At 39.2% G+C, this 16,453-nt stretch overlaps 1 protein-coding gene across 3 annotated transcripts in view; it reads left to right on the top strand.

Moving 5' to 3' along the window:
• CSMD1 (CUB and Sushi multiple domains 1) overlaps positions 1-16,453 on the top strand; it is a 2,064,385-nt gene that overhangs the window by 1,681,480 nt on the left and 366,452 nt on the right. For all 3 annotated transcript variants that reach the window (XM_054657204.2, XM_016960221.4, XM_054657205.2), the window contains 2 exons: positions 13,310-13,501; positions 13,973-14,099. In XM_054657204.2, coding sequence (XP_054513179.1) covers positions 13,310-13,501; positions 13,973-14,099 — 319 coding nt within the window. The remainder of the gene's footprint in view (positions 1-13,309; positions 13,502-13,972; positions 14,100-16,453) is intronic.

Raw genomic sequence — 16,453 nt, 5'->3', positions numbered from 1 at the left:
CACTTACAGACACATTGTCTAGAATTAAAATAAGCACCAGTTAAATATAGTAACATGCGTACATTTCATTGTTTCCACTTCACTGCCAGACTCAGGGGATACAGTAAACAAGGCATGTTCTCTGGGCTACCCCTGCCTTCAGGGAGGTTCATTTCTAGACGAAGTAATGAGGTATTTGCATGGGGAAACTTGGAAGAATTAGATACACGCAGAGCACCTGTCATTGCCTACTTGTTGTGGGATTCACAGGAAATTCAGGGAGGAGGAAGAGCCTTCAGGAGAAATATGCAGGGTAGGGTAGGACAGCTGCAGCTGTAAGGGAGTTTGATCTTAAAGGGCAGGGAGGATCTGGACAATACTACGGCACAAAGCATCATGAGCCCTGGTGCAGAGGGCATCACCAGGTGGCAGGATCCTTAGAAGACTGGGACCAGGGTGAATACTCACTATGGTGTCTTGGCGACCCGTTAGTCAGCAACAACAGCAATCTTGTGTGCAGTGAGGGAGGCTTAGACTAAGCACTGGAAGATTAGAAAGCAAAGGATTCGACCCACCTGATGGTGGGTGCAGGGGGCTTTGCACGATTTCGGTGGCTAGGTTCACAGGAGCAGTGGAAAGAAGGGAGGCGAAGGTGGAAGAGATTGAGAGTTGTGGGTCTTTCAGATGAATTGGGAAATACAAAAGCGATGCCATTTTTGGGGAAGAGATGGAACTCACGGCCTTTATTTGCAAAAATGTTGGTTACGTACTCCATTTTGCTTTGTATTTGTATTTTGCTACTGACGCTTTATGGTCAGTGAGGTGCAGAATATGCATGTCAGGGGCAAAGGTGTGCGGCAAGTAGGCGTTGTATCCCCATAGGCAGGATGACTCTGCGCGCTCGCTCTGCAGCCGCGTGGCTTAGGTTATTAATGGCTCAGGAATAAGCCCAGAGAGGATGGGCTGGCACCTGCAAGCCACAGTTAGGATGATGGATGGCAATCACTCACTCAGCAGAAATTCTTTCAAAGAATGAGATATGGAAAAGGAGGAACTGCGCTCTTGCGTCCTAACGCAGCGGTGGTCTAGTTGAGGCTGTCACTTCTCTGGAATTGACCACCTGGCTCCACTGCTCAAGGTGGTGAATTCTTACATATGGTGGGACAATTTCTTTGTATTTATTAGTTGTAGAATAAAAAAAGTATCAGCCTATGAGTCATAACAGCAGCAGTAAATTCAGGTATTGTTGATAATCCCTTATATTTACACGGATTTTACTTCTATGAGGAGCTTATTGTGTTTTCATAAATCCTTTACTTTTTCTTGTAAAAATCTCTACAGCATGGGGGAGCCAAGCAATAAGCACTGCCCTTCACAGCTAAGATGTGAAGGAGGCACGAGGCAGGGGCAGGGTGTGTGAGGGCTGAGTCCGGGACAGAATTTGGGAAGAACTCTGTTGTCTCCCATTTCTTCTCATCCTCTGTCCCTCTCCAAACTAGTGCCAGGGCCACGGGCCCCACTGCTTAGTTGGACTCTTGTCATCGTCATTATTTTGTAGGTGATTTTCAGGATTATATGGGACAGCACAGACAAACCTGCCTGATGAATTGTGTGGCACAGAGTATGTCTTCTTTGTGCGCTGGTAGCAGCCCCTCTATGCTGGGGTTCATGGTGGTGATGAGGTTCTGGGCCAGACACTCCTGAAGTTGGGGCCCAGTCTATTCACTTGGTTTCTAAGCCACTGGTAGAGACTTAAGTCTAAGGTGATAACAATAAATTAACCAGAGCTGCTATTTCTCCATTAAAATAGTTTTTTTAATGAGTCATCAATTTGATATTCCCATCCAAGAGCAAATAAATATAAATATAAGCATTACTGAGATTTAGACAATGAAAATTAAAATTATGTGCTGAGAAACCTACACTACTAGTGAAGAATTACTTTAAAAATAGCTCGGCCGACGTGTTCCTAATGTTCTTCTGACACTTTTCTTACCATTTTTAATCAATTTAGTTTTTCTTCAGCAATCCGGCAAAAAAAACAAATAATCTGAGAATTCTCCCATCTTTAAAAATAATCATATAATTCAATTTCACAGAAACTCTCGTGTTTCTTTTTAAAAGTTATTGTTGAATGTGTGTGGAAGTGTTTGAAAGCATAGAATTATATTTCGATATAATTTAGATACATTTTAATTATGGTATTTGGGATATATTGGTAGAACTATCTTTTACTTGCCACCTTTTTCTATATATTGGCTCTATATTAATATTTAATTACACGAGCTATCAAACTCTGTTTTCAATTATGTTTAATTTGAATCCTATATTGACTGACATAAAATTATACCAAGTTGTTTGTGTATTGCAAAGATTTTCATTTGTACTTTGCCATGAAGACTCTGCAGTGGTTCTAATCCCTGTGGTTAAATCCTAAAGAACCAACACTAGTTAATCAAATGCTCGGGATAGGCAAGATATTTTTAAGCACTTAGTAATTTTTGGAGCTAAAAACAGAAATATGTGAGTTTCATTTTTTTGACCACTTATTCCTAGTTTTTTTTTTAAAGCTAGGCCTTTTCAGCAAGGAAGTTACTTCTTCAATTATTATCTGGATGCAAGACACATAAACAGCCCCAGTTTGTTTTGCAGTATGTTCTGAGGATAATCAAATTCTGTTCTGTGTAAGGGAGTGATCCATAGGGTTGGCTGAATCTGTGTTGTTGTGTTTCTGGGTCTCCCTTTGTATAAATGCACATATGTGTGTTTGTATGTTTTTATTATTTGTAAAGCTGAAAGCAGCACCTGCCATCAAGCATGACCTGTGTTAGTTTACAGTCACCCACCTGCCCCGTGGAAAGCACAGGGGGCTCCTTTGGAAGCAGCTGCATTTATTTCTTGGTGTGTGGCTGCCTGTGTGTGTGGGCTGCCCTGTGCTCGGACCTGGCTTCCACAGAAACCCTGCAGAAGGAACCATGAGACTCCAGCTAGGGAACTCTTGTGACCACAACCCAAAAAGCAAATGCTTTCTCACTCTCCTCATGCACTTGCTATAATACCTCCAATTAAACTCTGAGTCCGAAAAGGCAAGACCATGCTTATACACTGAAAGACAGCATTGTGTCACGAAAGATAATGCATATTAAGTGCTTAATAGGTATGTATGTGTTGAATGAATGAATAGGCATCCTTTTAATAGGGAATATGTTAACTTTTATATGTTATCTTTTATCTACACAGATTATGAGTTTCTGGTGAGCAAGGACTGAGGTCAATTAATTTTGTATCTTCAGCGTCTAGCAAAATATCTGAAGCCGAGTAGGCACTTCATATACTAACTAAGCGATTGCATTAATGAATTAATGCTGTAGGCCAGAGGATATGCTACTCCAGATATGTGTTCTCAATTAGAGAACTACAGAGATTTTCTCTCTATTTTTTCATTACTTTTTTTCATTTTAACACCTATTAAAATATTGGAACAAAAGGAAAACATTATAGTAAGAAGTTATACTATCAAAGATATTTCATAAATAAAAATAGAATATTACAAGCCTAAGGTACTGTATATAATTTACTAGCTTCATCATCAGGAAAGAAATCATAATTAAAAGTAAATTTAGGGAGAAGGCCAAATGCCACAGCTCACGCTTGTAATCCCAACATTTTGGGAGGCCAAGGTGGGCAGATCACTTGAACCCAGGGTTTTGAGCCCAGCCTGGGCAACAAAGGGGAAACCCTGTCTCTACAAAAAATACAAATATTAGCTGGGCATGGTGGCCCACATCTGTGGTCCCAGCTACTCAATAGGCTGAGGTGGGAGGATCACTTGAGCCTGGTAGGTCAAGGCTGTAGTGAGCCGAGATGGCGCCACTGCACTCCAGCCTGGGTCACAGAGCAAGACCTTGTCTCAAAAAATAACATTAAAAGTTCACTTATAGAGTAGCAGCTTTATTTTACATGAAATTTTACTAAACACAAAATTTATAACATTTTAAAGTTAAAAGGTGTACAAGGCATGATATTGTAAACACATCAAGTAATGATACCAAATAAACGTAGTATTAACCAGATAACTGTAGGCTGGTTCTACCTGACAAAAGGAGCCATCCTTACACAACCACACAGAAGTTCCTATTAAACAAAACAAACAAAATTAAGCCATTCTGGGCTTTTTATTTTTTAACTATTCACCCCTTGCTATACAAAGAAGTGAGTACAACAAAACAAACACTTAATTGGGAAAAAATAGAAAACGTAATAGAAAACAGGGACCAGAACAACAGAGAATACAAGTCCACACTTGTGTGGTTAAGTGTCAATGTTGACTCATACTGTCTATGCCTATAGCTTGGGTAGTTATTGCGATTACTATTTCTTAGGATGTCTAATTTCCCTGTGAAACTCCATAAGGACTGAGATTGTCTTGCTCTGTGCTCCTAATGCTCCTAACATATCCAAAGCATATTTATTTTTAATTATTTCATAACAGGTGTTATCAATGAAAGATGTATTCCTTTTCTGGGTTAATACAGGGGATCTGCTATGAGAGGACCAGAATAATTACGTGACAACAATGCTGATGATTCTCCTCTTCCTCCCTCACCTCTCCCATGAGCTGCATTTTTCTCTGGTGTCCTCTCTTCATCACAGACCCCATCTATCATCTACTGAGTCTTCTGTCTCCACTCTCACTCAGGCTCAATTTGCAAAATAATATTTGTGCATGCTTCATCCATGCACACACTCTTGCCTCATCCCCTCCCTACATCCACTGACACAGGCTCCTTTCCAGCACTAAATAAATGCTTTTGCAGATTTTCCTGCTTGTCCTTTCTTTCTTCTTACCCATGTCCATATTCCACATTGCTTCTGATTATCTCTCTGAAATATGAATATACTTGTGTCACTTTCCTGTGCAATCTTTTCTGTTGCCTTTCCCCCACTGCATGCTGAGTTGGTCTCCACTCCTTGGTGCTGCAGCCAAGTCCTTTCCCGTCTTTCCCGTGACCTTTCCTGTCTTCCCTTCAATTCCTGTCTCCATCATAACCGCCACACGTTTAAAAGGAAGCATCAGCATATACAAATGTTCCTGTAAATTGGTGTTCCCAACGGCCATGCTATTTGAAGCCTTTTCCACCTGGACTGTTCTCCCTCTGAGTGGATAGCGTCCAGGGGGCCCCTAGACCTGCTCAAACCCTCTCTCCTGCAAGGCTCACTGAACCCCCCCCAGCTACCAAGATACTAGTTTCCTTTGTCCCTCTCAACCTTCACGCAAACCATAGCATTCGTGTTGTTTTATAAGTATTTATTTTCCTATCTGTCACTCATTAGACAGGGGAAGATAGGAGCCCTGTTTTATTTTACTCTTCTCACCATGCCCCAAAAAAGTTCCTGACAGATTTGAAAACATTTTTTTACAGCTCGTTATTTTCCTTTATTTTTATTGGCAAGTAATTATTACACATATTCATGGGGCACAGGGCACATGGTGATGTTACAATACATACAGTATATAGTTAGCACCTAATTGTAAGTTCTTACCACCTTGTACAAATTAGAACAATATTTGCCAACTGGATGTATTTAAAGATGAATTTAGAGTGAATTTATTTCAGTTCATCCATGTAGGTGCCTGATCCTGGTCTTGCCCCAAGTTCCCCCACTCTGAGTTTTAAATATCCTCAACAGAGAACATACGTGCATAGTGGTAAAAAAAAAAATCAGTGAGAAAGTGAATAATTTGAATTATTTCACTGAGACATCTCAGAATTGATATTATTAACTATTTCAACTGCTGGAAGCTCTGCACAAGATCAAAGTACTACCAGCATTAAATTCACTTGGGATTAATGTAATGTATTTAGAATTATAAGTAATGTATTTAGAATTATAAACTGTTTCAAGATCAACTCATTAAATTCTTAGGTATGATTAACTTGCTTTATGATTTATTAAAAGTTTGCTTGATAAAAAATAAGATAGTTCCAAAAAATAGATAATTTGGCTATCTATCTGATTTTCATTCTGGACATTTACAGGTTTTTGATGTTTTACCTGAAGTTCAGAAGTTTACATTTCTGTTTAAACATTGTCAACAACCTGTTTGCTATTGCTATTTTTTAAAAATGTGGAGTATCTTACCATGGGGCTGCTCATATGATTACAAAATAATGGCAGCAAAAACTTAATATATGGGAAAAATTGAATGAATTAAATGAAAATAGTAGCTAACAAAAGGACTCAATTTGAAAACAATAGCACCTGTAGCTTAAAAAACCATAAATAATTTAAAAGATAGATAGTTTAAAAATCAAACACACACACACACACACACTCACTTCACCTAGAATTTCATTCTTGAATAAAGAGAGATGTATTGTAAAACATGGAACAATCAAACATTTCAGGAAATTCATTATTAATGAACTTTCCTTCTCAAGTGAACTATAAAAAGTAAATTTAAGCAATTACCTTTGAAACTCCCTTCCTATTCAGATGAATGCAAATAGAGTTAATAAAAAGCAATATTAAGTTTTTAATGCAGTTCTTTACACTGAAGGAAATGGTGTGAAAACACTGTCCCTTTTTTTCACATGACATTCAGTCATTCTTAAAGAGATTTTTGCCAAAGAAGTACATTATCCCAATTGAAATGTCTTAGGTAAAATTAACAGATAGATAGTATGTTTCTGTAAATACTTCAAGCTTTTTTCAGTTGCTCATGAGAAAATATATCAGAGATTCAAAAATGACCAGTATTCCTTTTCTTCAGTTATGTTTTCAGAGCTCACCTGAGCATGAAACTACTTTCTCAAGAGTTGCTCAGATAGAAGCTGAAAAAACTCACATTACTGTGAGCTCGTTGTTCAGCCTGATGTATAAAATGGATTAAGTCTGGAGCTGGTTCTCTTGAAACACAAGTGCTTTATTTGGAAGATAAGAACTAGTCCAAATACTTGAAAGCTAAAAGCAAGTCTCATAGAACTCTAATATTGTGTTAGAAGATACGTAGGCTTTAATTCTTAACAATATTAAGACTGCATAATTAATGCAAAATGTATGGAGAAGTAATTTTCATCAGCTGGATGTTTGGAGCTTGTTTTGATTAGAACATTTTGTTCATAGTATTTTGGCTGTGTTTTGACTTAAAATGAAATCACTAGAAAACAAAGAGAATTACTAAATACATTCAAGTTTTGATTGTAATAATACTTAATAGTGCTTTGACACAAATAATGTGATGTAGTCTTTTTTAAAGTTTCTAGCGCATAAAGAAAATACAGAACCAGTATTTGTGCCCTGAATAATTGCAGACTAGTGGCTTCAAGATAGAAAAGGATACCTTCTGTATGTTTTTAAAGTTATTACTCTTCAGCAGGCTTAAAATTGATCAGTCAAAAGTCTCTTAAATTCACATTAAAATGGAAATATCTCTATTTGGAAGAATATCTTTGTAGAATTAAACATATCCTTTAAAAACTTGAGATTTATTTTTTATTTTTTTATTATACTTTGTTTTAGGGTTTGTTACATATGTATACATGTGCCATGTTGGTGTGCTGCACCCATTAACTTGTCATTTAACATTAGGTATATCTCCTAATGCTATCCCTCTCCACCCCACAACAGGCCCTGGTGTGTGATGTTCCCCCTTCCTGTGTCCACGTGTTCTCATTGTTCAATTCCCACCTATGAGTGAGAACATGAGGTGTTTGGTTTTTTGTCCTTGTGATAGTTTGCTGAGAATGATGGTTTCCAGCTTCATCCATGTCCCTACAAATGACATGAACTCATCATTTTTGATGGCTGCATAGTATTCCATGATGTATATGTGCCACATTTTCTTAATCCAGTCTATCATTGTTGGACATTTGGGTTGGTTTCAAATCTTTGCTATTGTGAATAGTGCCGCTATAAACATACGTGTGCATGTTTCTTTATAGAAGCATGATTTATAATCCTTTGGGTATATACCCAGTAATGGGATGGCTGGGTCAAATGGTATTTCTAGTTCTAGATCCCTGAGGAATGGCCACACTGACTTCCACAATGGTTGAACTAGTTTACAGTCCCACCAACAGTGTAAAAGTGTTCCTATTTCTCCACATCCTCTCCAGCACCTGTTGTTTCCTGACTTTTTAATGATTGATTGATTGCCATTCTAACTCGTGTGAGATAGTATCTTACATTCTAACTCGTGTGAGATAGTATCTTATTGTGGTTTTGATTTGCATTTCTCTGATGGCCAGTGATGATGAGCATTTTTTCATGTGTCTTTTGGCTACATAAATGTCATCTTTTGAGAGGTGTCTGTTCATATCCTTCACCCACTTTTTGATGGGGTTGTTTTTTTCTTGTAAATTTGAGTTCATTGTAGATTGTGCATATTAGCCCTTTGTCAGATGAGTAGATTGCAAAAATTTTCTCCCATTCTGTATGTTCCCTGTTCACTCTGATGGTGGTTTCTTTTGCTGTGCAGAACCTCGTTAGTTTAATCCGATCCCATTTGTCAATTTTGGCTTTTGTTGCCATTGCTTTTGGTGTTTTAGACATGAAGTCTTTGCCCATGCCTATGTCCTGAATGGTATTGCCTAGGTTTTCTTCTAGAGTTTTTATGGTTTTAGGTCTAACATTTAAGTCTTTAATCCATCTGAGATTTCTTAAAACATGGAAACATTCTTTTCTGAAATAGTGCAGAATCAACATCATAGAATTTTATGTTGTCATTTCAGAATTCTTCTATTACACATCAACTTATTTTACCAATATTCAAAAACAGTGTTGACATTTTTAGGAAACAATGATTATATACTAGTCTTTAAACACACAGCAAGTAAAGCTCAATTGAAATGTACTTCATGCAATTTGCAGAGAGAGAAACAGCAGGCTAGGCTGTATCCTAACGAATGTGGATAAAGTAACAGTCTAGGGGTCAAAGTGTCTGAAACACCAGATCGAAGTCTAACTGCCTTTGAGAACCTGAGAGATGCTGACATGCTATGGCTCTAAGGGCACAGTTTAACTGTGGAGGCAGCACTCTAATCCCTAGCAGGCGACTAAGCTGGTTCACGGCGCAAGTGACATGAAGTAGAAGCTTCAGATTTCTGGGGATGTTTCTCTAGTCCTTCAAGGTATTGATGGCTGTGATTCCAATGCTACTTCCCACTGTAAAGGCCTATGATTCTCCCAGCAACTGTGTGTGAACCATCAAATCCTGCGAGGAGCTTTGAGAGAACAAAGCTCTCTTCAGTCTACTGAAAATTGGAAAACTGATCTCTAGAATGGCCAAATACTTTCAACTTTCTGACAGGAAAGAGGAATGTATTTTATAAAAAGACATCACACAAGCCTAGAGGCTTTAGTTATAGAGCTTTTTAGAAGATAATAAATTTCATGATGCTGTCAAGGTCTTAAGTGATCTTTTGCAAAAACAAGAAAAGGCATCAGAAAAAAAGGAGACAGCTGGTCATATAAAGAGAAAACTATGCTGCCATAAATAACTTGGCTTAATTCTTCTGTATGACAAGGTGTAGTTTAAGCAGAAAGAAAAACTTTTGATATTGAATGATAGAAAAAGCAATAAAACATTTCTGTACAAAATCCAACCCAAGTAAAGTTTAGTAGACATTTTAACGGATACATCTTTTTTCTTTGCTTGGTTGTTTTGTAATGTTTCTTTCCACTCTTCTCCAAAAAAAAGTTTTAATGCAAGTTTTAGGGCAGAGGAAAATGTTTCTTAAACTAATTTTAAAATAAGCATATTTTTGGATTTTAGAACTTTGTTAACCTTTATTTTAAAATAAGCATATTTTTGGATTTTAGAACTTTGTTAACCTTTTTTGATTGAAGTCTTTAAAAGCCATGATTTCTGAACATAGAGGCATATTCTGGATAACGTTTAAAGCATTAATAGCTATAAACTACTTGTAGAGCTTATGGCTATAAACTACTGAAACAATTTGTAAGTCCCACAGGAAAATCAATGTTATTACTTTATCAACATGTCTCCAGTGAAGAAAATCTCTTATGAATGATAAACTCTTCTGTACAATCAGAACATAATTTATTGTCAAAATGAACACAGAAAGCCCACAACTTATGATGGTTCACTTACAATTTTTCAACTTTATAATGATGTAAAAGCAATACACGTTCAGTACAAAGTATACTTTGAGTACCCATGCAACCATCTGTTTTTCATTTCCTGTACAGTATTCAATACTAGCACAAATCATCTAGCATAAAGCTTGTTTTATAAGAAAGTGTTGACTCTCTAGCTGATTAGACTCATGCTTATAATTCCAGCACTTTCGGAGACTGAGGCAAGCAAATCACTTGAGGTCAGGAGTTTGAGACAAGCCTGGACAACGTGGTGAAACCCTGACTCTACTAAAAACACAAAAATTAGCTGGGTGTTTAGCTGGGTGTGGTGGCTCGCACTTATAGTCCCAGCTATTCAGGAGGCTGAGGCAGGAGAATCACTGGAACCCAGGAGACGGAGGTTGCAGTGAGCCGAGATCATGCCACTGCATTCCAGCCTGGGCAACAGACAGACTCCATCTCAAAAAAAAAAAGTTGTTTGTTATTAGTAGTGGGGAGGACTATCTCATGTCAACAATTTCTTATAAAATAAATAGGCTTTGTGCTAGATGATTTTGCCCAACTATAGGCCAAGGTAACTGTCCTAAGCATATTTGTGGTAAGCTAGGTGAATTTAAGACATTTGGAAAGCTAGTTAGTTAGGTATATTACATTAATTTTCTGCTTAAGGTATTTCCCACTCTTGCTGGGTTTATTGGGACGTAACCTCATTTGTTAAGTTGAGCAGCCGCTGTAGGCATCTTGACCACTTCTTGGTCCAGGCTTTCATCATCCCCAGCAGATGTGTTTCAAAGCTCAGTTTAGAAGCATTACGTGGAATATTCCACCTCTTTTTAAAAACTTTTTTTAAAACTCCAGATTTCTTTTGCCCCTTGAAAAACGAGAAGTTCGGGTCACATTGGGTGTGGTTTGTTAACGTGGATACCTCCTGGGTGCTGTGTGCAGAACCCCACAGTTTCCTGGCCCCGCTGCCATTCACAGCTTTGTTCTTCACGGACGGGACCTGGATGCCCTGTTAGCATGGGCGGCCCTCACCCCTCAAAAAGATTTTTAAATTTTCCCAGGACCCTGTTCCAGTGGTACTGATCATAGGGATAGATGTTGAACTCAAAAGTTTTTTACACCCCGATTTTGTGTGCCTAATGGTTATTTCCAATTGTATGTTCCAATGACATTGGATAAGCAGCATACCTAATGTAAATTCCAGATAGATAGCGCAAGATTTTGGAAGATTGTTTGTTATTAATAGGGAGGTGGACTCCAAGTGTGGCCGGGGAGAATCATCACCTCCAACAAGTCATTCTGCCTCTGGTTTGCTGGTGGTCATCCCCAATGCTGGGCAGGACTGCCTTCTAAAGAGTTGTTCAGATGCTGTCACTTCCAAACCCCCAAACCCAGTAACACTACAACAATATCAACAGTAAAGACTTCTGCTTCTTTTTCCCTCTCTGTGAAAACAGAAATGAGCACTGAATAATCTGTAATAATGACGGATTTTGTCATACATGATATTGAATGTCTTCCTTTCTGCCCTGTCTTTTTGGCATTATGCAGTGAGATGAAGGTCATCAAATATTTGAATGACCCTGAAACCGGAGGTGATTGATTGAAACCATCCCCCTAATTTCTACCTCCCCTTTGTGGACATTTAGCATATCCCTTTGCTTTGCAGCAAGATGGATACACTCTTCTGTTCTTGAATTCCAGGCATATGATTTAAAATTATTGGTGTCTCTTAAATAGATCAGGGTTATCGTAAAAATAATAATGTCATGGTTGGTAAAGACTGACTCTTTGTGGAAGGAAACTTTATGGAAGGAAATTTTCTTAGTCACTGAGTGCAAAGGATCAAGCATGTCCTCTTTCTCCTATACAAAGCTGCAAATCTCAATCCTGATTAGTCAGACATCAGCAGGGTAAAATTATATTGTGAAGTTAAGAATACATTTTCCTCAATGGAAGGGCATCTCAGACTTCACATTGACAGGAGGACTTAGCAGAAGTCACAAATTCATTTCAAAATTTAATTTCTTTTTGAGAAAAGGAAGCATTCAAAGTTTGGTGGAAATAGAAGGAAAGAGACCATGTGGTCCCTCAAGTTTCCAGCTCTCCTTTTTACAGTTGTCAAAATTTGCATCATGATATGAAGAGAAATATGTTACTGTAAGACTGTCTTCACAGATGGCCTTAAAATATTGCCTCACATAAAAGCAATATACAGCTCTCAGTACTGCAGAAGCTAAATCTTCATTTCTGTCATCTATTTCTTTGAGTTTAAGAGCTTATTTTGATGAGGTCATTATAATGATTCATTTCTGGAGTTTCTGTTGTTGTGTGGATTTCCTCAAGAGCCTCATAACCATGCACCATCAGGAGTGTGGTCGGCAGTAATTCAGGAGCGCCAGTTTTTTTTCTTTTCCCATGAAGTTGACATCTTGGAGTTTGGAGGAAGTTGTCGGGAAGGTGGGCGGCTCTTGACAATGGGCTGGAATAAGTGCTGGCTGTCAGGATTCTGCAAAGCACCCTGGCGGTGCCGATAGGTGGCCCCTCTTCCTTGGAGGTCTAGGTTGTGACAGAGGGGCAAAGAGGCAGCAGAGTATACCCTTCCTAGAGGGCATTGGGGCTCACCAGAGAATCCAGTGTGCAGACTGGAGGCTTGGACTGACAGATGAAGTTGTGGAACTCTGGAAAACAAGAGCTTGAGGGGCCGGGCGCAGTGGCTCACGCCTGTAATCCCAGCACTTTGGGAGGCTGAGGGGGTGGATTGCCTGAACTCAGGTATTCGAGACCAGCCTGGCCAACATAGTGAAACCCCGTCTCTACTAAAAATACAAAAAATTTTCTGGGCATGGTGGCGGGCACCTGTAATCCCAGCTACTTGGGAGGCTGAGGCAGGAGAATCACTTGAACCCGGGAGGTGGAGGTTGCAGTGAGGCAAGATCACGCCATTGCACTCCAGCCTGGGCAACAAAAGCAAAAAAAAGAAAAAAAAAAAAACTTGTAAGTAGGGAGGAACGAATAAGATGACCGAACTTCAAGAAATCACAAATGGGTAACAAATAGCCCCAATACAGACCCATCTTTCTTTTCCCCTTTGTAAATTCACAATCTCCTTTTTTCTCCCTACCCTTCAAGGAGCATTTAGCAACCTTGTTTATTTCATCTCTGTTTTAAGGCAGATGTCCATCCTTGAGTTCTGTTCATTCCTTGCCTTTCTCTCTTGCAGGTTTTGATCTGGTAAAATGTGAGGATCCAGGCATCCCTAACTACGGCTATAGGATCCGTGATGAAGGCCACTTTACCGACACTGTAGTTCTGTACAGTTGCAACCCGGGGTACGCCATGCATGGCAGCAACACCCTGACCTGTTTGAGTGGAGACAGGAGAGTGTGGGACAAACCATTACCTTCGTGCATAGGTGAGTGTGGAAGCAGTCAGACTATTGTGCAAAAGCCAGGCCTTAGGGTGCTTGCACCATGTTGCATTGACTTCCTTTATTGGAAAAGAGGAGGAATTTTATCACACGTTCCAGTGTGAGTTTTATGTATTCTGAGATTTGCATGTGTCTGTGAGTGTGTGTTTTCAGCTATGAAAGACAGTTTTTCTAGTACTCTCTTATGGAGACTATAGGTACAGTGTTATTATTAGAATTATCACATGAGCATCTTATTGCTTTATGCTCTCAACTTTGATTGCATGGAGGATAAAGACTTTCCACAGAGCTAATGATTTGGAAGAAGTATTGAAGTGGTCAGGAGAGATAGATGATGGTGATTCTTTTTCTCTATGTATATAATGCAGACATAATGGCTTTGGTTTTGAAAAGTAGCTAAATAGAAACACATGATGCCTGAAGCTGAACGTTCCCATCTCTCTGTGTCTTCTACAGCGGAATGTGGTGGTCAGATCCATGCAGCCACATCAGGACGAATATTGTCCCCTGGCTATCCAGCTCCTTATGACAACAACCTGCACTGCACCTGGATTATAGAGGCAGACCCAGGAAAGACCATTAGGTACTTGTTTTATTTTGGTTTCAGTGATTTGAGAAAAGAGATATGCCTTCTATTCTTGTAGCAGAGATAGTGGTATACCAAATATCCATGGTTAAAGTTTCTGAACTAATATCCATGGTTAAAGTTTCTGAACTAAAGAAGAAAATGTAAAGCTGTAGCTAAAAGTTTTGTTGGCTCACTTGCTTACTTTGCTGTTGCCTTGAAACCATTAATTAAGTTCTATATAATAAAGACAAAAGGAGAGTGTATCAGTTAGTTAGCTTCTGCTGCATAACAAACTATCCCCCAAATTTAGTAGCTGAAAAAAACATTATGACTTTGTGGGTTGCCTGGGCTGTTCTGATCTGGGTGAGATTGACTGGGGATGAGCAGTCCAGGATGACCTTCCTTAGGTGTGAGCACCTCAGCTGGGATGGTTGGGAAAGCAGGAGCCCCTCCACACCAGGCTTCTGTTCCTGCAGTAGGCTAGTCAGGGTGGGAAGGTAGTAGCAGCAAGGGATGAACAAATTTCCAACTTCTGCTTACATTACACTTGCTAAGGTGCCCTTTGTCAAAGCAAGTCTCAAGATATGAAGAAATACACTCTACTGTTCTTTTAATAGGAAGAGAAGCAAAGTCATATTTTAAAAAGACTTGTGTGCAGGGATGGGAGCAATGTGTGTCATTTTGCAATATACCAAAGTAACTTTGAGGTAGACCAAGAAAGTACTCTAAAGTAACACATATAAAAGAAAATCATTGCAAATTTCAGAAAATGATGTGAACATTTAAACAAAAAGTGTTCTATTCCAATAGTGAGTTCTGAGTTATTTAAACCAACAAAAAGTAATATTTTTAAAATAAGCTCTTGGTGATCTAGTCAGAAATCTGTCTCCAAAACCATAGCACATAAGGCAAAAGGTAATTTTAAAATGAAGTATTTTTAGTTCTTGTTTAAAATGAAGTGGACACACAGTCCTAAGCAATCCTTTTTAAAATGTATTTTTCCTTCAATTAACCTTTCTGTTTCATTGTTGTTATTATTCATTTTCTGTACAAAATTTGCTTTTGAAAAACTCTGACCTCCAACAGCCTTAATCTGCATGTCCCAGGGGTCTACACTTCATCATGCTATTATACCCACCAAAGACTAAATGAATCGGCCCAGCTGCTTCAGCTCCTACTACACATACTTGAAGCTGAAAAACAGTAACAGGTCAAAGTCAGGCTGGGCACAATGGCTCATGCCTATACTCCTAACACTTTGGGAGGCCGAGGCAGGTGGATCACTTAAGATCAGTAGTTCGAGATCAGCCTGGCCAGCATGGCAAAACTCCATCACCACTAAAAATACAAAAAGCATCTGGGCATAGTGGCACACACTTGTAATCCCAGCTACTCAGGAGACTGAGGCAGAAGATGTGGAAGGATGAAAAATATTTATAAACAAATGATTTTTGTCCTTATTCAGAAAAGCCACCCTATCAAGCTTAGTAATGTGTATTACATAGATATCATATACTTACTTCACTGCAACCCTATAACTTAACAAAAGTAAAATGGGATGAAGTGGAGTGAGGAAAATGCATATTATACACCCTATGTGAGAAAGATTCTCCCTACATAAAAGGAGCAAGAAGAACAATTGAAGCATATCTAGAATGCAAACATCTTAGGATGGTGTTTCTGCTAGCTACGATAGAATATTACAGACTGTGGGGCCGGGTGCAGTGGCTCATGCCTGTAATCCCAGCACTTTCGGAGGCCAAGGCAGGCAAATCACCAGGTGAGGAGATGAAGATCATCCTGGCTAACATGGTGAAACCCCGTCTCTACTAAAAATACAAAAAAATTAGCCACGCGTGGTGGCAGGCACCTGTAGTCCCAGCTACTCGGGAGGCTGAGGCAGGAGAATGGTGTGAACCCAGGAGGTGGAGCTTGCAGTGAGCTGAGATCGTGCCACTGTACTCCAGCCTGGGCAACAGTGAGACTCTGTCTCAAGAAAAAGAATATTACAGACTTAGTAAGTTAAGAAGTTTATTTTCTTAACAGTTCTGGAGGATGGGAAGTCCAAGGGCATGGCATTGGCAGATGATGAGTCCACATGGTGGGAGCATCACATAGCAAGGAAGTACACTAGAGACAGAGAGGAAATGAGGCCAAACTTAACCTTTCATCAGGGGCTCCCTCCCACTATAGCTAACCCACTCCCATGATAACAGCATTAATCCCTTCATGAGGGCCCAGCCCTTATGACCTAATCACCTCATAAGGGCTCCCACTTTCAATATGGCTACAATGGCAATTAAATTTCAACATGAGTTTTGGTGGAGACAGTAAAACCATAGCACATACCATTTTATAATAACTCATTT

The sequence above is a fragment of the Pan troglodytes genome, chromosome 7 (genome assembly GCF_028858775.2).
Source record: "Pan troglodytes isolate AG18354 chromosome 7, NHGRI_mPanTro3-v2.0_pri, whole genome shotgun sequence".
NCBI lineage: Eukaryota > Metazoa > Chordata > Mammalia > Primates > Hominidae > Pan > Pan troglodytes.
The sequence above is the reverse complement of the archived record's forward strand: the minus strand, read 5'-3'. Positions and strand labels throughout refer to the sequence as shown.